The following is a 24,588-nucleotide window of genomic DNA, read 5'->3' on the forward strand; positions in this document are numbered from 1 at the left end:
GCCAACTGAAAAATAAAACAAGGAAACAGAGCAAACTGATAAAAAGGACTAAAATAAAATGGGAAAAGACGCAGAGCAACAGAAAAGTAAAGTAGAAATGGAAATATTAAAAAAAAAATGAAAAATATATTAAAGAAAAAGAAGAAGAAAAAAGATAAGGAAAAAGAACACAGAACAATAGAAAAGTAAAGTAAACATAGAAATGTAAATAAAAAATAAATGTTATAAAGCATGAAGATCCCAAAAGACCAAATAAAAGAAAAACGACTAAAACAACAAAAACAACAAACAAAAAATGTCAGAACCAAAAACAGAATGAAACAAAACATAATCAAATTAATAGTAATAATTATAATAATATTTATAATTATGTTATATAATTACGTTTCCCTGGGTTCTCAGCTGTAAGTGTTCTTTCACACACTATGAGCCACAGACCACCTCCACCTCCCCAAGAGGCCCTCTTCTGCCTCTGGGCTGGTCTCTGGACATGCTGAGAGCCCTGTGGGCCCCATTCAGAGTCCAATCATGCCCAATTCCTGCCTGCGCTTGTCCCCTAAGTCCGCAGCTGCCAGAGCTAGACCATTTTCATTTGTAGGAACATTCATTGTCTATTCAGATATTCCATAGATGCAGGATCTACCTAACTGATAGTGGGGATTTAATCCATAGACTGTAAAGCTAATGTAAAGATTTTTCATCTTCTTCCTTAGTCACCCCATTCCTGGGGTTCAGCTTTGGTTTTATCCCCACCTGTGTGTGTGGTCCACCCACAGGACTCTTGTCCTGAGGCTGACTTGGAGCTCTTGGGTCTGCCCCAGTGAGGACAGGGCACAGAGGTGTTATGGCTGCTTGGATCACTGGAGCCCTGTTGGTGCCAAATGCAGTGAAGCAATTTTAGATTCACAGACCTTTTGGGTTTCATGAGTTCATTGGGAGACTTCAGTATACCAATTATAATAGGCTTCCCACTCTCTTTGTTTAGCTTCAGACCTTTTAGTTTCTAATTATGCACACACAGAAAAGACCAATTTTGGAATTTCAAAAGTTCCCTATTGTAGCCAGTTCAATTTTATGTCATCTCGGTTATAACATTGTGATTTACCTAGGTAAGCACAAGAGGCAGCCACATACTTTTTATACCTGTACCTAGCAGTAGTCCCAGATAGGAGATAATCCTCCCTCATTAACAGTCTTAGACTGTAAACGTCCCATTATAATACACTCACCAAAAGAGAGCAACACCTCATGTGATCGATCAAATAAAAGACACCAAGGGGCTTCCCTGGTGGCGCAGTGGTTGAGAGTCCGCCTGCCGATGCAGGGGACACGGGTTCGTGCTCCCGTCCGGGAGGATCCCGCGTGCCGCGGAGCGGCTGGGCCCGTGAGCCATGGCCGCTGAGCCTGAGCGTCCGGAGCCTGTGCTCCGCAACGGGAGAGGCCACAACAGTGAGAGGCCCGCATACCACCAAAAAAAAAAAAAAAAAAGACACCAAGAATAATGACATAAACTTCAACCAAGGAAGGAGGTTCTGGACCAAGAAGACATATGACCCAGGTCCAGAGCAACAAGGAATGTGACAGAGCACAAAGGACTCACACAGGTACCTTGCTCAGATCTACATCAGCTTCAGAGATGGGATGAAGAGCATTTCGCATCCCACTTCTGACACCAAAACTGTCAGCTGAAAGGACCACAAACTATAAAAAGGCAAAGAGGTAATTTATATGGGGGTCTTAGAATTGCAATCAAATTTTCTGGAGAAAATCAAAATGGTGTCCCATCAGAAGAAAATGGGTAAGGGTTTTTAATAGGAAAAAGTGAGAAGTTAATGCAGGCTTACACAAGTTGTTCACCAAGAATTTGGATTGGAGGGAAAATCTTTCTTTACATATGATAGATTTAGGGAATGTATCTCATTTGTTATTAGGGAAAGTTATGTTTTGTTAAGATAGACAAAGTCTAGTTCCCAGCAATTACTTATCAGCTTTAATTTACAAGGTTGAGCAGAAGCCCCACATGAGCAGCAAATGTTGAGTCTCTCGGGTCACATCTCTGTCATCCTGACATAGTTCTTTTCACAAGGTCAAGAAAAATTTTTCTTCGTTTTTATTGCTTTACATATCTATGGTTGAGGAAATCTTTAGTATCTTTAAATTCTGATGGGAAGAAGTCATATTGGACTTTAAAAACTGTCATTATTAAAACTAGAAGCTTTATATTGTTGGGTCACAATAAGGATAAATGTTACAATGTCAGGGCTTCCCTGTTGGCTCAGTGGTTGAGAGTCTGCCTGCTGATGCAGGAGACACAGGTTTGTGCCCTGGTCCAGGAGGATCCCACATGCCATAGAGCGGCTGGGCCCGTGAGCCATGGCTGCTGAGCCTGCACATCCGGAGCCTGTGCTCCACAACAGGAGAGGCCACAACAGTGAGAGGCCCGTGTACCCCCAAAAAAGAAAAAAAAATACAATGTCAGAACGAAACATCTGAGAGACTCTCAGATTGGAAAGAGACTATAAAGTTTATATAAGCTGAAGAAATACAAGTTAGACAATAACAGAAATAATCCAATGTCAGGTTCTTTCTTAATACTTATAGGAAACATTGTAAAGATATGCTCTCTATTTCCTAAAATTTTAAGCATTTGTTAAAATAATAAGCCTAGATAGATGATGGGTCTTAATTACACAATGAACTTTAACTTTAAAATCATACATATCCTGAAACTCCTTTTTAGATCCTGAACAAAAGTTCAAGAACAACAAACCCTACCCAATTCTGAGATCAGGAAATGATTTATAAGGAAACATGTAAGCACTGTGACAGTGACTTTATAAGGAAAAAATAGAGACAAACCAACATAACTATTACTCTGGCAGGTTAACTAACTTTCAAGAGAAGTGACTCGTTTTCATATATAATATGGAGAAACAAACCATGAGAAATTTTAGGAACGAAATCTAGGCATGAGCATGAACTCTAAAAATAATTATTTTTTAGGCTAGTTCCCAGCTCTCTGTTATTTTAAGACTTATTCTCAAATTATTTTCAAATTCTTCAGAAAAAGGCCATATCTATGTCATAATCAAGATTTGTTAATGTACCTAGATTACGTAAAAGGAGTCTATCTTGACAGCAATTAGCTTTTTGACTTTGAATAAATCCTGTCAAATTCTATGCCCTATTTCATTTTATGTCTATGTTCTCACCAAGCTCTAAAACTGAAAGTGAAATATATTCTATTTTTCACTATTTGCTCTACTATTGCACCCATCATAACTTGAGTGACTTGGAAATAAAGTATACTAAATTTTTTTCCCAGTAAAATTTCCCAAGCTACAAAATTCTCAATAAGTTGTAAAACTTTCTGCCTTAGGTATGTTACTTAAATTGTAGGAAGTTAACATAAGGATTTGAATTTATTTCAGACCTCCTCTAAACCAATCTGGAGCTATTTTGCAGGGCTCTCTCTAATATCTTGACTTTTCAACGTTATTCATTCAGTCTGATACTAGACCAGAAATATCAAGGTCTCAAAGAGATAATCTTGATCTAATTGGCAACCTACAGTCCTGATTTGATTCTCCTTAGTTACCTGAGAGTCAATAATATTATGTTCATTCTTTTTTTTTTTTTTTTTTTTTTAATGGCTGAAAACAACAGAAATTTATTATTTCCAAGTTCTGGAGCCAAAAGTCTGAAATCAAGGTGTTGGCAGACACCCTCTCCATCTAAAATCTCTACAGGAGAATCTTTCCTGCCTCTTCCAGCTTTTGGTGTCTCCAAGGGTTGTTTGGCTGTGACAGCATAGCTCCAGTCTCTGTCTCCATCTTCACAAACCTTCTCTTGGTGCTTCCATATCTTCTTTTTTTGGCCTCTTATAAAAACACTTGTCATTGGATTTAGAACACACCCTAATCGAAAATGATCTCATCTTCAGACTCTTACCTTAATTATATCTGCACAGGCCTTTATTCCAAATAAGATCGCATCCTGAGGCTCTGGATGGACATATCTTTGGGGGGATGTCATTTAATCTACTACAGATAATTTCAAATAATTATTCATAAAGATATGAGTTAAATAGACATAAGCTTACTGTTATTGAAAGTATTTAAGCCAGACCTTTCTACAACATTTATTTCTAATTTCTCCCTCTAACATTACGTCAGAAAGATCAATGATTAAAATTTAATAACAACCAACACATGATACTTCGGATCTAAAAATTGAAATTAAATAAAATACAAGGTAAAGTGACTTTATGATTTTTGTTTTCTTTCTTACATTGCAATAACATTTTTAATTACATTCCTAGAGTCACAGGTAGAAAAATATTCTTACAATATGATAAGACATGGTAAACACAAATGATTAAGCTCTAACTGTGTGACTGCTTGAGGACACTGAAAACAACAAACCCCATGTCACTTATTCACACTGAGTATAACCTTCTTGAAAATAACATTTTTTTTTAACATGCTGCTACTGCTTCAAGGTACTCTAAAGGATTTCACAGTCACGATAAAAAGGATGTTTTAGTTGTCTTTTCCTTGAGATTATGAAAAGTTAAATGGAACTCCTGTTTACTCTCACTTCTGTGCCTATTAGGTGAATGTAAAATGGCTCTCGTAATGGCCTTCTATATTATGAACTCTTAAAGCTTTACCTAGCATGTGTCTATTAAATTCTTGAATTGTTGATAGAGAGGGAACCCCTAGTGGGAATTAACAATATTGTGGTTGATTCATGCAGAGCACAAAAAGTTAAGAGGGCAAAAGAACTTGTCCATAAATTGACTGTTTTCTTCCTCATTAGTAGCTCTAAAACACAGCCAGTGAATCATAGGAAAAACAAATTATGCCAGATGTTTCTCAATGGTAATAACTGTCCGTTATAATGAGCGAATGGCACACACCTGATTTTGGCAACAATGTAGAGTTTGCTACAGTCAGAGCCAGTCCTAGGAAAATGAGGGATTTGTCAGATACCCTATATTTGGTGATGGCTTCCTTTCCCCAACCCTTGTCTATTTTATAGAAACTATCACCCTAACCAAGACTTTTCATGTTATAACTCAGCAATCCATAGCTACGAGTACAATATATATATTCAAATAAATATTGTTTATACCTGATTCCTATCATTATTCTTGCCTCCTACTATAGATTACTCTTATTTCTCTTTGAACTAGAGAAACCTAGGGTCAACTCTCAATGTGAAAGAATAATTGAATTTTAAATAAGTAAGTCCTTGGTAATATAATAATTTTATAGTCAAAGCAGTGTTTTTTCTATCCTGGAGAGGGACAGGAGAAAAGGAATGCCATGGTCACAAGGATACTTTTGAGTGAAGGTGAATAAATCCATTATATTGGTTATGGTAATAGTTTTTTAACATCTTTATTGCAGTATAATTGCTTTACAATGGTGTGTTAGTTTCTGCTTTATAGCAAAGTGAATCAGCTATACATATGTCCATATATATATACATATACCCCCATATCTACTCCCTTTTGCGTCTCCCTCCCACCTTCCCTATCCCAACCCTCTAGGTGGTCAAAAAGCACTGAGCTGATCTCCCTGTGCTATGCGGCTACTTCCCACTAGCTATCTATTTTACATTTGGTAGTCTATAAAAGTTCATGCCACTCTCTCACTTCATCCCAGCTTACCCTTACCCCTCACCATGTCCTCAAGTCCATTCTCTCTACATCTGTGTCTTTATTCCTGTCCTGCCCCTAGGTTCTTCATAACCTTTTTATTTTCAGATTCCATACATATGTGTTAGCATATGGTATTTGTTTTTCTCTTTCTGACTTACTTCACTCTGTATGACACACCCTATGTCCATCCATCTCACTACAAATAACTCAATTTTCTTTCTTTTCATGGCTGAGTAATATTCTATTGTATATATGTGCCATATCTTCTTTATCCATTCATCTGTTGATGGATGCTTAGGTTGCTTTCATGTCCTGGCTATTGTAAATAGAGCCGCATTGAACATTGTGGTACATGACTCTTTTTGAATTATGGTTTTCTCAGGGTATATGCTCAGTAGTAGGATAGCTGGGTCATATGGTGGTTCTACTTTTAGTTTTTTAAGGAACTTCCATATTGTTCTCCATAGTGACTGTATCAATTTACATGCCCACCAAAGGTGCAAGAGGGTTCCCTTTTCTCCACACCCTCTTCAGCATTTATTGTTTGTAGATTTTTGATGATGGCCATTCTTCGGTGTGAGGTGATACCCCATTGTAGTTTTGATTTACATTTCTCTAATGATTAGTGATGTTGAGCATCCTTTCAAATGTTTGTTGGCAATCTGTGAATTTTCTTGGGAAAAAATGTCTATTTAGGTCTTCTGTCCATTTTTGGATTGGGTTGTTTGTTTTTTTTGATATTGAGCTGCATGAGCTGCTTGTATATTTTGGAGATTAATCGTTTGTCAGTTGCTTCATTTGCAAATATTTTCTCCCATTCTGATGGTTGTCTTTTCACCTTGTTTATGGTTTCCTTTGCTGTGCAAAAGCTTTTAAGTTTCATTAGGTCCCATTTTTCTTTTTTTTTAATTTCCATTTCTCTAGGAGGTGGGTCAAAAAGGGTCTTGTTGTGATGTATGTCATAGAGTGCTCTGCCTATGTTTTCCTCTAAGAGTTTTATAGATTCTGGTCTTACATTTAGGTCTTTAATCCATTTTGAGTTTATATTTGTGTATGGTCTTAGGGAGTGGAGTGCTCTAATTTCATTTTTTTACAGGTAGTTGTCCAGTTTTCCCAGCACCACTTGTTGAAGAGGCTCTCTTTTCTCCATTGTATATGCTTGTCTCCTTTATCAAAAATAAGGTGACCATATGTGTGTGGGTTTATCTCTGAGCTTTCTATCCAGTTCCATATATCTATAATTCTGTTTCTGTGCCAGTACCATACTGTCTTGATTACTTTAGTTTTGTAGTATAGTCTGAAGTCGGGGAGCCTGATTCCTCCAGCTCCATTCTTTTTCCTCAAGATTGCTTTGGCTATTTTGGGTCCTATTTGTTTCCATAAAACTTGTGAAATATTTTGTTCTACTTCTGTGAAAATTACCAGTGGTAGTTTGATAGTGATTGCATTGAATCTGTAGATTGCTTTGGGTAGTATAGTCATTTTCACAGTGTTGATTTTCCAATCCAAGAACCGGGTATATTTCTCCATGCATCTGTATCACCTTGAATTTCTTTCATCAGTGTCTTATAGCTTTCTGCATACACTTCTTTGTCTCCTTAGGTAGGTTTATTCCTAGGTATTTTATTCTTTTAGTTGCAATGGTAAATGGGAGTGTTTCCTTAAGTTCTCTTTCATATTTTTCATCAGTAGTGTATAAGAATGCAAGATATTTCTGTGCATTAATTTTGTATCCTGCTACTTCACCAAATTCATTGCTTAACTCTAGTAGCTTTCTTGTAGCATCTTTAGGATTCTCTATGTATAGTATCATGTCATCTGCCAACAGTGACAGATTTACTTCTTCTTTCCTGTTTCAGATTCCATTTATTTCTTTTTCTTCTCTGATTGCTGTGGCTAAAACTTCCAAAACTATGCTGAACAATAGTGGTGAGAGTGGGCAACCTTGTCTTGTTACTGATCTTAATTGAAATAGTTTCAGTTTTTCACCATTGAGAAAGATGTTGGCTGTGGGTTTGTCATATATAGCCTTTATTATGTTAAGGTAAGTTTACTCTATGCCTACTTTCCAGAGAGTTTTTACTATAAATGGGTGTTGAATTTTGTGCATCTACTGAGATGATCATATGGTTTTTCTCCTTCAATTTTTTAATATGGTGTATCACATTGATTGATTTGCATATATTGAAGAATTCTGGCATTCCTGGGATAAACCCCACTTGATCATAGTGCATGATCCTTTTAATGTGCTGTTGGATTCTGTTTGCTAGTATTTTGTTGAGGATTTTTGCATCTATGTTCATCAATGATATTGGCCTGTAGTTTTCATTCTTTGTGACATTTTTGTCTGTTTATGGTATCAGGGTGATGTGGCCTTGTAAAATGAGTCTGGGAGTGTTTCTTCCTCTGCTATATTTTGGAAGAGTTTGAGAAGGATAGGTGTTAGCTCTCCTCTAAATGTTTCATAGAGTTTGTCTTGAAGCCATCTGGTCCTGGGCTTTTTTTGTTGGAAGATTTTTAATCACAGTCTCAATTTCAGTGCATGTGATTGGTCTGTTTATATTTTCTATTTCTTCCTGGTTCAGTCTCAGAGGGTTGTGCTTTTCTAAGAATGTGTCCATTTCTTCCAGGTTGTCCATTTTATTGGCATAGAGTTGCTTGTAGTAATCTCTCATGATCCTTTGTATTTCTGCAGTGTCAGTTGTTACCTTTCCTTTTTCATTTCTACTTATAGTGATTTGAGTCTTCTCCTTTTTTTTCTTGGTGAGTCTGGCTAATGGTTTATCTTTTTTTTTTAATCTTCTGAAAGAACAAGCTTTTAGTTGTATCAACCTTTGTTATTGTTTCCTTCATATCTTTTTCATTTATTTCTGATCTGATCTTTATGATTTCTTTCATTCTGCTAACTTTGGGGTGTTTTGTTCTTCTTTCTCTAATTGCTTTAAGTGTAAGGGGAGGTTGTTTATTTGAGACTTTTCTTCTTTCTTGAGGTAGGATTGTATTGCTATAAACTTCCCTGTTATAACTGTTTTTGCTGCATCCCATAGGTTTTGTGTCATCGTGTTTTCATTGCATTTGTTTGTAGGTATTTTTTGATTTCCTCTTTGATTTCTTCAGTGATCTCTTGGTTATTGAGTAGTGTATTTTTTAGCCTCCATGTGCTTCTATTTTTTGCAGAGTTTTCTCTAATTGATATCTAGGGTCATAGTGTTGTGGTTGGAAAATATACTTGATGGTATTTCAATTTTCTTAAATTTACCAAGGCTTGATTTGTAATCCAAGATATTATCTATCCTGGAGAATGTTCCATGAGCACTTGAGAAACAAGTGTATTGTGTTATTTTTGAATGGATTATCCTATAAATATCAATTAAGTGCATCTTGTTTAATGTATTTTAAAGCTTGTGTTTCCTTATTTATTTTCATTTTGGATGATGTGTCCATTGGTGAAAGTGGGTTGTTAAATTTCCCTATGATGGTTGTGTTAGTGTTGATTTCCCCTTTTATGGCAGTTAGCATTTGCCTTATGTATTGAAGTGCTTCTATATTGGGTGCATAAATATTTACAATTGTTCTGTCTTCTTCTTGAATTGATCCCTTAATCATTATGTAGTGTCCTTCTTTGTGTCTTGTAATAGTCTTTGTTTTAAAGTCTATTTTGTCTGATATGAGAACTGCTACTCCAGCTTTCTTTTGATCTCCATTTGCATGGAATGTCTTTTTCCATCCTCTAATTTTCAGTCTGTATGTGTCTCTAGGTCTGAAGTGGGTCTTTTGTAGACAAAATATATACTGGTCTTGTTTTTGTATCCATTTAGCCTATCTATGTCTTTTGGTTGGAGCATTTAATCCATTTATATTTAAGGTAATTACTGATACATATGTTCCTATTACCAGTTTCTTATTTTTTTTTGTTTGTTACTGTAGGTCTTTTCCTTCTCTTGTGTTGCCTGCTTAGAGAATTTCCTTTAGCATTTGTTGTAAACCTGGTTTTGTGGTGCTGAATTCTCTTAGCTTTTGCTTGTCTGTAAAGTTTTAATTTCTCCTTCAAATCTGAATGTGATCCTTGATGTGTAGAGTAATCTTGGTTGTAGGTTTTTTCCCTGTCATCATTCTAAATATGTCTTGCCACTCCCTTTTGGCTTGCAGAGTTTCTGCTACAAGATCAGCTTTTAACCTTATGGGGATTCCCTTGTATGTTATTTGTTGCTTTTCCCTTGCTGGTTTTAATATTTTTTCTTTGTATTTAATTTTTGATAGTTTCATTAATATGTGTCTTGGCGTGTTTCTCCTTGGATTTATCGCTTATGGGACTCTCTATTCTTCCTGGACTTGATTTACTATTTCCTTTCCAATATTAGGGAAGTTTTCAAGTATAATCTCTTCAAATATTTTCTTAGTCCCTTTCTTTTTCTCTTCTTCTTCTGAGACTCCTATAGTGTGAATATTGGTTCACTTAATGTTGTCCCAGAGGTCTCTGTGACTGTCCTCATTTCTTTTATTCTTTTTTCATTATTCTGCTCTACAGTAGTTATTTCCACTATTTTATCTTCCAGATCACTTTTCCATTCTTCTGCCTCAGTTATTCTGCTATTGATTCCTTCTAAAGAATTTTTAGTTTAATTTATTGCCTTGTTTATCATTGTTTGTTTGCTGTTTAGTTCTTCTAGGTCCTTGTTAAACATTTCTTGTATATTTCTCCATTCTATTTCCAAGAGTTTGGATCATGTTTACTACCTTTACTCTGAATTCTTTTTCTGGTTGGCTGTTTATTTCCTCTTCATTTGTTTGGTGTGGTGAGTTTTTATCTTGCTCTTTCATCTGCTGTGTGTTTCTCTGTCTCCTCATTTTGCTTAACTTACTATGTTTCACGTCTGCTTTTCAGAGGCTACAGGTTAGTAGTTCCCATTGTTTTTGGTGTCTGCTCCCAGTGGCTTAGGTTGGTTCAGTGGCTTGTGTAGTCTTCCATGTGGAGGGGACTGATGCCTGTATTCTGGAGGATGAGGTTGAATCTTGTCTTTCTGCTGGGGAGGACGGCATCCAGTTGTGTGTTTTGGGGTGTCTGTGACCTTATTATGGTTTTAGGCAGTCTCTCTGTTAATGGTTGAGTTAGTGTTCCTGTCTTGCTAGTTGTTTGGCATTGGTAGTCCAGCACTGTAGCTTGCTGGTCATTGAGTGGAGCTGGGTCTTGGCACTGAGATGGAGATCTCTGGGAGAACTTTCTCCATTTGATATTACATGGAGCTCGGAGGTCCCTGGTGGACTAATGTCTTGAACTTGGCTTTCTCACCTCAGAGTCACAGGCCTGATACCTAGCCTGAGCTCCAAGGCACTGTCAGCAACATGGCTCAAAAGAAAAGGGAAAAATTTTTTTAAATAAATAATATAAAGTTATTAACATAAAATTTATTATTAAAAGTAACAAAAATTGAAAAGTAATAAAGGAAGGAAAGAAAGAAAGAAGGGAACAACCAAACCAAAAAACAAATCCATCCATGATAACAAGCACTAAAAAGCTATACAAAAACAAAAAAGAAACAAAAAAAAAACCAGACAGAGAGAACCCTAGGACAAATGGCAAAAGCATATCTATGCAGACAAAATCACACAAAGAAGCATACACATAGACACTCACAAAAAGAGAAAAAAGAAAACATATATGTATATCATTGCTCTCAATGTCCACCATTTCAATTTTGGGATAATTCATTGTCTATTCATATATTCCACAGATGCAGAGTATGTCAAGTTCATGGTGGAGATTTAATCTGCTTTCCCTGAGGCTACTGAGGAGATTTCCTTTTCTCTTCTTTGTTCTCACAGCTCCTGGGGTTCAGCTTTGGATTGGTTCTGCCTCTGCATGTATGTCACTTTAGGACATCTCTTTCCTACCCAGACAGGACAGGGTTAAAGGAACAGCTGATTAGGTGGCTCTGGCTCACTCAGGCCAGGAGGAAGGAGGCATACAGGATGTGGAATGAGCCTGCAGCAGCAGGAGCCAGTTTGACGTTGCAATAGCCTGAGGAGTGCCGTGCTTTCTCCCGGGGAAGTTGTCCCTGGATCATGGGACCCTGCAGTGGTGGGCTGCACAGGGTCCTGGAAGGGGAGATGTGGATAGTGACCTGTGCTTGCACACAGGCTTCTTGGTGGCTGTAGCATCAGGCTTAGCATTTTATGACCATCTCTGGTGTCTGCACTGATAGCCAGGACTTGGACACCTCTCTGGAGCTCATTTAGTCAGTGTTCTGAATCTCCTCCCCTTGTGCACCCCAGAAAAATGGTATTTTGCCTCTTACACAGTTCCAGACTTTTTCCTGGACTTCCTCCTGGTTAGTTGCGGTGCACTAGCCCCCTTCAGGCTGTGTACACACAGCCAAATCCAGTCCTATACCTGGGATCTGACCTCTGAACCCCGACCCTCAGCTCTCAGCCCCCACCCGTCCCAGCTGATGGTTGAGCAGACAAGCCTCTTGGGCTGGTGAGTGCTGGTCGGCACTCATCCTCTGTGTGGGAATCTCTCCGCTTTGCCCTCTGCACCCCTGTTGTTGCACTCTCCTCCGTAGCTCCGAAGCTTCCACCCTGCCACCCCTTGTGTTTGCCAGTGAACGGACTTCCTAGTGTGTGGAAAATTTTCCTCTTTCACAGCTCCCTCCCAGAGCTGCAGTTCCCTTCCTTATTCTTTTCTCTCTGTTTTCTCTTCTTTATTTTGCCCTACCCAGGTACGTGGGGAGTTTCTTGCCTTTTGGGAAGTCTGAGGTCTTCTGCCAGTGTTCAGTAGGTGTTCTGTAGGAGTTGTTCCACATGTAGATGTGTTTCTGATGTATTTGTGGGGAGGAAAGAAATCTCCAAGTCTCAGTCCTCTGCCGTCTTGAAGCTGCCCTGTGCTCATTCATTCTTGATTTAAAAATGCATCCTGCAGGGAATTTTGTGGCTTTTCTGTTCAGTGTGTTAATGTCTGGAAGAATTCTTCTGTTCTTGCCATATATGCCTGAGCTTGAATTCCTAAAATATATGCCTTGAAATGACAATATTCCGGGGTTGTAATTTGCAAATTTGTGAAAGGAAAACATATGATACAGAAAATTTTCTATTAGTTTTAAATATTTAAAGGAAAACTTGTAAATTCTGATGAAAATAACCATACTGTGTAGACAAATGTTGTAGATACCAGAGAACAGACATAATTTTAATGGATTTAGATTCTTAAACTTGTCTGTAGATTCTTTTGGATTTTTGATGTACACAAACACATCCTCTGGAAATAATATCAGATATATTTTTTTTCTTATCTAACTCTAATGGGCTTTATTTATTTTGTCTTTGATTACATTACACTGTCAAGGCCCTACAGAAAAATGTTGAGTAGAAGTAGTACTAATAGATATTATTTTCACTCTCAAGGAGAAAGCGGTTCAACCAAATTTGATGTTTGCTCTATGAATGAATTAAGTGGTTTACAGAAGTAAGATTTTTCTTTAATTAAGTCCAACTTAGTTTTGATGCATTACCAACTATATATATGATACATTTATTTTTTGTATTCATTTTTTCTTTTACATACACTTCTGTATTTGGTTACTGATATTTTGCCTATGATTTTTATAAATATCTTTAGGAGAGACAATGGCCATTAATTTTCCTTCCTTGTAACATCCTTTTTTAGGTTTTGTATCAATGTTATACTTGCCTCATTAAAAGAACTGGGGGAATGATCACCTTTTCTGTTCTCTGGTGGAAGTCTTTTTATTTTCTTTTTAGTTTTTCATTGACTTTACTGTGGTGTGCAGTTTTCTTTGTTTTATCATTGGGTGTATAGTGAGTCTTGAATCTGTGTCTTGATGTCTTTAACATATTTTCAAAAACCCTTGGCCATTATTTCTTCAGATGGCCTTTGGCCCATCATGTCTCTCCCCTGCTTTTTAGACTACAATTGCATGAATTTTGTAGTTTCTTACCATGTTTCATTTGTTTTCCAAACTATTGCTTTTTATCTTTTTATCTCAATATTTTAGTTTAAATGTTTTCTACCTATTTTTCAAATCACTATGTTCTTCATTTGCATTCAATCTACCAGTTCAGTGCATTTACCCAAATCGTTAATTCAATTCTTATATTTCCTTATTTATTTCAATTTTATCTTTATACAGCCTAATATTCTGTGAAATCCTCCAGCTTGTCATATATATTAAAACATATTAATCACAATTATTTTTACATCTACTAAATAACCCACTGTGGACCCATCCATTTAAAGATATCTGTAGCACCTGGGAGCATGTTTCTAGTATCTGTTTTTCTCCCTATGTCTTCTTTCTTTATAGGCCTGCTATTTTTTTCTTTAATGTCAAGTATTTATATATATATGAATGAAATAATAGAGTCTGGATGAGGTTAATTCTTTCTAAAGAGGATTTATTTTGACTGCTGGCATTTACATTAGATCACTTTAATGCAATTAGAGATCTCATTGATTTAAATCTAGGTTTCACCCTTTGTATTATCCTGTCTATTTCCACTTTCCCTGATCTCTAGGATATAGTTCTTCAGGGAGTTCAGTTGAAAGGCCATTTTTATACCACAGACCCCTGTCTTTGCTGGTCCTTAAATTCAAATTTTTATCTTTCAAACTCTATTTAACTTCTCAACCTCATGTAAACTATTTTCTGCTTGTCTAGCACATTTAGGAATAAGAAAATACCATTAGGGGAAAAGTGACACGAACTAGCGGCCTTACTTGAACTCTCCTTCTTTATGTCCCCTCATTTGCCCTCAAGTTCTGGCTATATTTGAGCCCCATAATTCCAATATCCATTCCTCCCCCAAGCCCCATGGTACCACCAGAAATTCTTCTTAGTTGCCACATTATTAGCTTCTGAGCTTCTCAGACTATGCTGCTTACAGTTGGTAGAAACCTTGAGGAGGAAAGAAAAAGCTGTCTAGAATTTTGAGCTGATTTCCATGAGTTTAGCTTATTTCTGGGATCTTGTTCTTTCAAGTCCTGGGTGCTTTAGTAGCTCTAAGTATATTCCAAGTTATTTTGATATTATATGTAATTTTTTCTGGTGTTCTTGGTGAGGGGTTTAGTCAGCAATATGTTATTGCATTGTAAGTGGAAGCAAAATTCTCCATTACTTCCTATCTTGAAATAAGCCATTTACTTCATTATTATTGTTATGTACTTAATACATTTTCATTTTTAAGTTGTTTTAAGGATTTATTATCAGTTCACTTGATTGGGTCTGCTGAGCCTATCATGCATCTAAGTATATTGAGAGTCTTCTCCTTGATATGAAATACAGTATCTTAAAGTCTTCATTGTGAAAAGGTCTATGATATTAATATATGTAGTAGCCAAACTTAAGTATCATGAACTTGTTGAAATCCTAAAGTTCTTTTTTTTTAAAAAAAAAATATATATACATATATATATATACATACATATATATATATATATATATATATATATATATATATATATATGATTAGGTATATATTAATACTGAGCTAATACATTCTGTCTGTATGGGTATAGAATATAAAACAACTTACTTTCAAATTTTTGTCAATCTTTTTTACAAACCATGTTTTATAATTCCTCATGAAGAAAATTGCCTACTTCTGTAAGGCAACATTTACTACAACCTCACAAGAATAGTAATTTAGAATAGTATAATTAGACGGTCTTTAACATTTTATTAGTAATACATTTTAGAATAGGCATGTTTGTAATTTACCATTTCTGTGATGTTTTTCAAGTTTACTAATTTACTGTCTTAATAAATACAAATAACCTATCTTTTAAATCTCTTTAGGATGAGAAAAACAATTACAATTCATTTACTGCTTCTTAGAACAAATCATTTAACACCAAATGCATTTTTCTGATATATTAATAATGATGAACCTAAGGAGAGATGCATTGATTTTTCCTATAAAATTCTAAAATTCTATATGTAGTTCTGGACAATTGGTGGCACTTTCTAAACCTCTTCTTTTTGTGTATGGTTTTCAGGCTGTCAGCAACTAGCCATTCTCTGACACCTCAAAGTGATGTGGACTCCAGTAGCTCTGAAGAATTCTATCAGGCTGTGCATCATGCTGAACAAACCTTCAGAAAAATGGAAAGTTACTTGAAACAACAGCAGCTCTGTGATGTTATCCTGATTGTTGGGAACCGAAAGATACCTGCCCATAGGTATAGTAATCTGTCTTTATTGGAAATATGCATTCATATGTTTAGAATGATTATCTGTTATGTAGATTGCAAAATATTCTACAACTAGAAAATTAAGAATCCACATTTCTAAGTAAGCTTGGGTATTTTTCTTTTACTCTTTTTATTTCCTTTTGTGGAGAGTTATAAAGCCATTTTAAGTCATCTTTTTAAGAAGTAAAGCAAATATAAATAATTCAAAAATAAAACTTCTCATAAGGGTTGAAAAATACCTCATTTTATTGATTCACAATCACACTAATTGGAAATCAATTTTAACTTAGGAGGATATACCTAAACTCTGAAATGAGATATGTTTTTCTGTCAAAATAGAAAGGAAGGCAGGTTATATTGGGTATACATTATTTATTTCAAATAGGAAATTCAACCTATTTCACAGTGGCATCTTTATTTTACATGGATTATGAATTTTTTAATTTGTGACATACTAATATTATTCATAAGGCCCAATATATTTAAAGGCTAATACACTTTCAAACATCCCTTATGTATTTATGATTGATAGTTCTAAGTTACATGAACTAGATATCTGATTATTTTGTATCATATTGATATGATATCAGTTTACTTCTGAAAATTCATTAAACTTGATGTTGATTTTTTACTCAGCTTTTCTATTTATGTTTTGAAATTTTAGGTAAGAAATTTTTAATTTAATTATTTGATACTTATTATTTTAAATAGTTGAACATATGGGCAAATTACCTTAGACTACCTTGATGTATGCCATTTAATTAACTGTATAACAAATGTTTTCAATGTACCATTTCCCCTATTTTTTAAAATTAAATTATATTATCTAGATAAAATATATGCACCTAAATGTGGATTCTAGAAAATAAGGATTCCAGAAAAATAAGGCTATATTTTTATTATGATAGCAATGTTAAAATGTGGACATTGACTTTGAAGCAATACACTAGAAATGCATAGGAAAGAACATTTGACATTAATTAACTTATCTAAGTCATATGGGGTTCAATCTGTCAGCTAACTATGGCAAAAATTCTAATAATATAGTATTTGCACTTATTTTTCAAGCACTTCTGTGAAATTACATTATCATTAGCAAGAGAGCAATTACATTGTCATTATTATGGAGACATTCAATACTGTAATATATATGGCAAATATGCAAATTATTCTGAGCTATCATCTAAATAGCATCTAGATAAAAATTCTATTGTAAGAGATATTTTAATTTGAGAATGTAGCTAATTTTATTTCATTTAAATTGCACATTAGTTAAGTAATTATATTTTATTTAACTAATATATATATATATATATAATTATATATTTGTTTAAGAAGATAGAGGGACTCAACTCAAAGTATGTTAACAAATCAAATGCTCATTAATTATTTTTTAAAGAGCAAAGCTTTATGTAATTGGTATAATCTTAGTTTATAGGCTTCTATGGGTAATAACTTAGTATTTCTCATTTGAATTCCCCCATATTAATTATATTCTACATTGTTTATTACTCTTATCTAGATTGTTAATATTATTTTTTAAATAATGTATTTAATTATGCATTTATTTTACAATAACCTATATGACTAAGACATAAATTTGTTTCTTGGTTTAGATTACTCTAAAATACCTGAGCAATGTATTATTTATATACATATTATTCTAAACATTTAAATATTTTGTATATTTAGCAGGTATTAAATTAAATACCATCAATTAAATATTAATCATGTTTTTCTTAATATGGTAAGAAAAATTGTACTCTCTTCACTAAATTTATTTAAATAGGATTAATATTTTCTTACCCCATGGTTTAAAACTTAAGTACTATCTTTCTAACAAGTAAATTACATACTTATGTTTCTAAGTTAAAGATATTTTAACAAATATGTGAGGAAATTTTTATGTGACACCTGAAAACAGCAAGCACTGTTTTCAATAATTGGAAGTATGTTGCACCTCTTTATTTATACTTTTGAAAAATGAAATAACTGTAATTAATGCAAAATTAGATCTTTGTTTTAAACAAATAATCATCTTAGTAATAGTAGTAACAAATGAATGGATTTTTAAGTCATGCTGTTACATTTTGATTAACACAGTTGAGTATTGTCCTCGGGCAAAATATATATGATGTTGCAATAATTAGCAGTGAAAAATATGGGACTGTTAAAATAAGTTCAAATAATGAAAAAAGAAATAATTTGCATTAAGATCTCCTGCTATTCCAGTAAATACATTGAAAGCTAATATCATAAACAGTCATTCATAAAGATCATGTATATTTACTTTCATATTAATTATCTTGTCATTTGAAACTCTCAAATCAATTCCTATTTAATTTAACAGATTATGAACATTAAAGGGCTCTCCATAAAACCTATAGTTTATGTGATGGCTATATTGTATATATATTTTTAACCTGATATAAGTCACAACTATCAATTTATTTATGAGATGCCATGTCTGTATAGGTACCTTAAGTTATTATTAGGCATATTTTTAAGTAGGTTAATTCTGAAAGGCTAACAATACTTAAGATGGCACATTAATACATTTTCATCATGAAAAATATTCAAACTTTTGATTTTATCTGTGTTTCAGGTTCTCAGAGAAATTCGAAAATATAGACTTCTCATAAATGGCCCAGAATAATTGATTAGCAATAAGTGAACCAAAACACTTGAATGTAAAACTGTGAATAATAAATACAGGAATTTTGATAGGTAGGCTGCCTGTAATAAAGGATGTCAGATGCTGAAAATTAGACTGGCAAGATCAATATTAATAATTTGGACAGTCAAATCTTCAATAGTAAAAAATTAAGGAGTTTTCATAGCTTACTTTCTCATAATGCACAGATATATAATGAAACATGGTTAAGCTTTTGAAAGTATTTTCTCCCTTTAGCCATTATTAAGAGTAAGTGAAGTGGACAGAAATAAATGAGAAAATCTCAAATAGCTAACATCCTTTGAGTTGGAAATAATGTTACTTATAATTTTATGTGCATAGAAACAGTGTGGAAGCATATACAACCTACAGTCAATAAAGTTTTTTTTTTCTTTTCCTGGGGATCAGGGTTGCTGGGCAGGATAAAAGAGGTGTTGGAATTATTTTTAATGTATAAATATATAAAGTCTTCAAACTTCTTAGTATGAACATTTCATGATCAAATAAATACTTAATGAATATTAAAATGATATGTGATGGGGACAAAACAGATTTGCTCTTTAGACCAAAATACTGGGCATTTCAAGAGGTATCATATTCCATTTTCATTTTTGTGCATGTTTGACAATGAATTTAATTATTTCAAGAATACATTTATTATTTTAATGTTCTTTACTGATCACTAGTATCAAGGAAATAGATGAGGCTAAAAGTGGGAATTGATGTATTTAGAAAACTATTTAATAGAGTAAAAAGAAATTACTTTAGAAGTAACTTAGATGTTAATACTCAGGAGTAGGCAAGTAGTAGTGTTTCTCTCTACTGGTGGAAAGTTTATTTATGGATATTCTTTGATGGGAGAGGAATAATTCATTTTTTTCCATTATATTAAATCCAACATCCACCTAAATCTCTCAATCAGCTTCACAGTTTATAAAAGTTCTGTACAAGCTTCAGGAAAGAAAAAAAAAAATGTCCCAGTGCCTGTTAGTTTCAGTAACTCCAGGCAACTCCCACAGGCCCAAGTATCACCCATGGCACCAGACTCCAGAAAGGCTACTATGGACACAGGATGCCAATCTGCCCCTCACCCCAGATTACAAGGGGATTCCTTGAACCTAGGCTTCTGGCTAGGCCCAACCAAGCCAACTACTAGAGACCCAGGCTTTGGCCCATTCTAGTGTCAGGCCAGGCCCCATATCCCCACTTTCTCAGTTCACCCCAGTTCCAGGCCTGCCCATGTGGACCCAAAGTCTTGGTTGGTTCCAATGGATCCAGACTCTCTGCTGTCTCAGCACCAGACTTGCTTTGTCAGAACAAACCCTCAGACTGGATCCCAAGTTCCCAGTTTACAGGCTGACTCTGGTGGTCTCTGCTCCAGGCTTACCTTAGTGCCAAGCCAGACACAAGAATAATCTAATACTGTAACATGGTGGTGTGTTGTTAATCACTTTAGTATAGAGGTTAGAGGACAAAAGTGTTAAAAATAACAATAACTACAGTAATTGTTAACGATACACAGTATAGAAATAGGTAAATTGTGACACCAAAACAAAATATTGGGAGGAGTGGGAGTAAAATGTCAAAGTTTTTATATGCAATTGAAATTGTTATCAGTATAAAATAGACATTTTTATAGGATGTTTTATGTAAGTCTTATGGTAACCACAAAAGAAAAAAAGAGGGGAATCAAAGCATAACACTATAGAAAATTATCTGCTCCCAAAAAAAGATAGCAAAACAGGAAGGAACAAGGACCTGCAAAACAGCCAGAAAACAATAAGATGACATCACAAGTCCTTACCTATCGATAATTACTCTAAATGTAATTGGAATAAATTATTCAATCAAAAGACATAGTGTTGGCTGAACAGCTTAAAAAATAAGACCCAACTTTATTCTGCCTACAAGAGACTCACTTTGGCTTTAAGGACACACATCGTATCAAAGTGGAGGGATGGAAAAAGTTATTCCAAGCAAATGGAAACAAAGAGAGAGCAGGGGTAACTATAGCTATTTCAGAAAAAGTAGACTAAGTAAAAATGGTAACAAGAGACAAACATGGTCATTATATAATATAAAACAATAAATTCATCAATAGGTTATAACAATCATAAAAATATTGCTGTAATCATTTCACTATATATATGTATCAAATTCACATGTTATGTGTTAATAATATCTCAATAAAACTAGACTGGGGAGGAGAAAAGAGAATCTGATATATTTTGCTTTGCTTTTTTCCCCATCAAGTCGACATCATTTTAATATCCTCTTTATATCCACTATGAATATTCAGCAGTCATGAAGCATCTTTCCTTACATTAAGATAAATGTTTATCAAATGTATTGTAGCATTGGTCTATGCTCTATTGGTGATGCAAGAGGATTATAAAGCATGATAATTTTCCTCATGAAGCTTCCAATTATCTTGAGGAGGAAAAAAGAACCCATAGAACAATTATGGAAATTATTATACTTATAAGTAACTATAACTGAAATTTATAGTTTTGATTCCAAGTGCAAGAAGTAATCAAACAAGGAAACAAATAACATATGACAGAGTGTTATGAAAATATTTTTAGAGAAATTGTGTTTGAGTTCAACCTAGTGAAAAAGAACAAGTATACTATTTTAGATAGTACGAATTGTATGGGAAAGAGAGAAAGATTTTTTGGCTGTGAAAATTATAAGGTACAAGCTTAGTGAAAGTGGAGCAATTTGTATTGAAATTACAAGGAAATTAAGCCATAATGGTAGGACAAAAGTGGTTATGATAGATAGTAGTTGAAATCCCATAGAGAAGTTTGTATTTGAAATGATGTGTATAATTAAAAGTTCATGTAGGTTCTTGAAGAGAGGAGTAGCATAATTAATTCAATAGTAATAATAAAAAAATAATAATAGTAATAATACTAGTTAACACTCACTGTTTTGACTATGTGCCAAGCCCTGTTTGAAGTGCTTTGTGTATACTGATCCATTTTGTCCTGAAAAGGAATAAAGTTGTTTTCCCCACTTCTTTCTTATAGAATGGGAAATTAAGGCATTCACCCAAATTATGCATTTAATAAGTGGTGGAAATAAATTCAAACCCAGACAGTCTGGCTACAGAAGTAATGCATTAACAGCTATGATAGATTGCTTGTCATAATTTACAAAGACAGCTCTGAAAAATGGTACAGCTTTAAAATGTACAAAAGATGGGCACAGCAAAAACTAGTTAATGATCTAAGAAACTGTTATAGTTAACCCAGGCATGAAATGAGAACTATATAAACATAGAAAAAGAGATGAACTGAGAAATATTTTGAACAGTGACATAAGTCAGTATCACTGGACATAGAGCTGGAGACCAGAGTTCAGGTATGCAGGATTTATTTAAAGAGTGTTTTCAGAAGAAGAGCAGGATAGGGCAGAGGATGGAGCAAATCAAGGATGTGGTCTCAGCAGAAGCCTTGTTTTATCTTGAACTCCTGAGATGCTCTGGAACAAGACTTGTTTCAGAGTTAGTCATACCCTGAGGAAAAGTATTTTATACCTTGGTTCTATTAGTCATTGTCATTGGGTCCACCCACAGGTTGAGAGTAGGGGGAGGTTGTGGAAGCTGGGGGATGAGATAAGAGGGTCAGGAAGCACATGAAGTGAGGAAGCTCTTGTTGGAGCAAGTGTGATTCTACAGAGAAGGGGCAACAGGGAGCAGTTAGGTGGCAAGATCACTGGTGCTGGGGACATTGGTGTGCCTCATAAAAGGGGTCTGGCCACCAGAACCACAAAGTCCAATAGAAAAGTAAAGATGGATTTTTTTGTCATATTTGATATAGGCAACAAAGCAGAAGACATAAGTGATGACTTCATATTATCTCCTGTGAAAATTCAATATATTGGTGATGCATCAATTAGAATCGGGAAGTAAAAATAAAAGAGACCTCACAGGGAAGACTTTGAGTTTAGTTGAGAGTATACTGGTATAATCCTGAGCTATCTGGTCAGCAGTTTTTATAAGCATTTGAGATGTTAGATTAAAATCACCATAAAATTATAATTAAGACCATGCTCAAAGATGATTCTGATAGTGAGTGTTAAGGTAAAAATTTAGAGTCTGAGAAAAAAACCTGGAGGTGGTGAAAGGGTCAATAAGTAAGATTAGAAGAGTCAAAGAATCCGAGGAGAACCTGGGTATAAGAAAGTCTGCACTGCCTTAGCTAAAATGGGATTTAAAGAAGGTGTGGGAAGTCCACAGGGTCAAACTCCACAATAAACTGGAGTAGGACTTAGAAAAGTTTAATAACTGTGAAAGGAAATAAATTTGTAGTGACCTTAATAAGAGATTTTTCCAGAGTGCTTGAACGCATTCACTTATTTATGCAGTTTTCACTCCTGCTTCTCTTGCATTAATAGAAGTTATATATAGGTACCTATAAAGATATTACTTTCTGTTATTCATTGCATCCCTCTTTTAACATCTAATTCAAATGTTGTGTCACTAACTCTAAAGGCAGTATAAACCCTTCTGTACTTCTCTTATTGAGTTAGCAGTATTTTGTATTTTATAGCTGATGGAGAAGATTTCAAGTAATTATTTAAGATTGAATTCTATAGGTCTTATAATACTTTCCTCTACATGGATGTAGCCTGGTTCTAAATAAAGCCCTTATATGATTAAAATTAAACTGGTTAACTTTATGTCAATATATTATTTCTTATGCTCTAGAAAAGATACATGTATATCTATATATCTATATATCTATATATATCTGGTTTATGATAGTTTACTTTCATATCATATAATGTTATACTCAGTTCTTTTGATAAAACTGATTATTTGACACTGATTTATCTAATCAGTATGTAATAAATATTTAAAGATATTTGTATCAATTATTTTGTCAAACTTTGAGAATATAAAGAGGTAACATGTTTAGGTACTAACTGTCAATTTAAATGTGTAGAAAACAGGTAATTTTAAATATTTCTAACATGTTATCACCCCAGGCACTAATAGTTAAAATCATGAGCTATTTGTAATGAGGTGGATAGACCTAGATTCTGTCATACAGAGTGAAGTAAGTCAGAAAGAGAAAGACAAATACCGTATGCTAACAAATATATATGGAATTTTAGGAAAAAAAATGTCATGAAGAACCTAGGGGTAAAACAGGAATAAAGACACAGACCTACTTGAGAATGGACTTGAGGATATGGGGAAGGGTAAGTGTAAGCTGTGACAAAGTGAGAGAGAGGCATGGACATATATACACTACCAAACGTAAGGTAGATAGCTAGTGGGAAGCAGCCTCATAGCACAGGGAGATCAGCTCGGTGCTTTGTGACCGCCTGGAGGGGTGGGATAGGGAGGGTTGGAGGGAGGGAGACACAAGAGGGAATGGATATGGGAACAGATGTATATGTATAACTGATTCACTTTGTTATAAAGCAGAAACTAACACACCATTGTGAAGCAATTATACTCCAATAAAGTTGTAAAAAAAAATCATGAATCCCCTTCTTAAATTCATGAAGTATATACTGAGGGTTTTTTTTTTTTTTTTCAGTTAAAAAAAGGATTGTCTCTCTTTGTTGAAGTTAACATTGAGCATGTCCTCAACTTATGTAGAAATAAAATATATAGCAGATAAAATTGCAAAATAAAATATAAAATATTGACTTGAAAATTATGAAGACCATGCCTTTTATTGACCTTTCCTCCTCTTCTTTGCCTTATATTTTTCTTAGAAAGAAAAGTGCACCCAAAGTTTACTATTAAGTTGTTTAGCTTACAGATGTAAGTATCACATTATTTCTTTTGATGTGTCTCTGTTATTTGAGCATTTCCTTAAATTCTAGAACAGAAGATGGTCTAGGCTCATCTTATACTTCCTCAGTTCCAGATCTGTGGTCTGTTCTTTTTCCAAGGAAACGTTAATGTACATACACATGTACATACATATGCATACACAAAAAACACAAGTATTTCTATTTTAAAAAATATTATGAATCATAAACTTATACTGATACTTCTAATTTGAGTCCACTTTA

General features: G+C 34.5%; 1 protein-coding gene across 2 annotated transcripts in view; it reads left to right on the forward strand.

Annotated features, from left to right (window-relative positions):
* The window catches only part of KLHL1 (kelch like family member 1), a gene marked incomplete at both ends in the record, with an annotated part of 395,165 nt that overhangs the window by 145,583 nt on the left and 224,994 nt on the right, over positions 1–24,588 (forward strand). Inside the window, one exon of one of the 2 annotated variants that reach the window (XM_079721747.1) lies at positions 15,681–15,863. The exons of the other annotated variant lie outside the window; for it this stretch is intronic. Coding sequence (XP_079577873.1) covers positions 15,681–15,863 — 183 coding nt within the window. The remainder of the gene's footprint in view (positions 1–15,680; positions 15,864–24,588) is intronic. 2 annotated transcript variants of the gene reach the window in all.

This window comes from Hyperoodon ampullatus (genome assembly GCF_949752795.1).
Source record: "Hyperoodon ampullatus genome assembly, chromosome: 16".
Taxonomy (NCBI): domain Eukaryota; kingdom Metazoa; phylum Chordata; class Mammalia; order Artiodactyla; family Ziphiidae; genus Hyperoodon; species Hyperoodon ampullatus.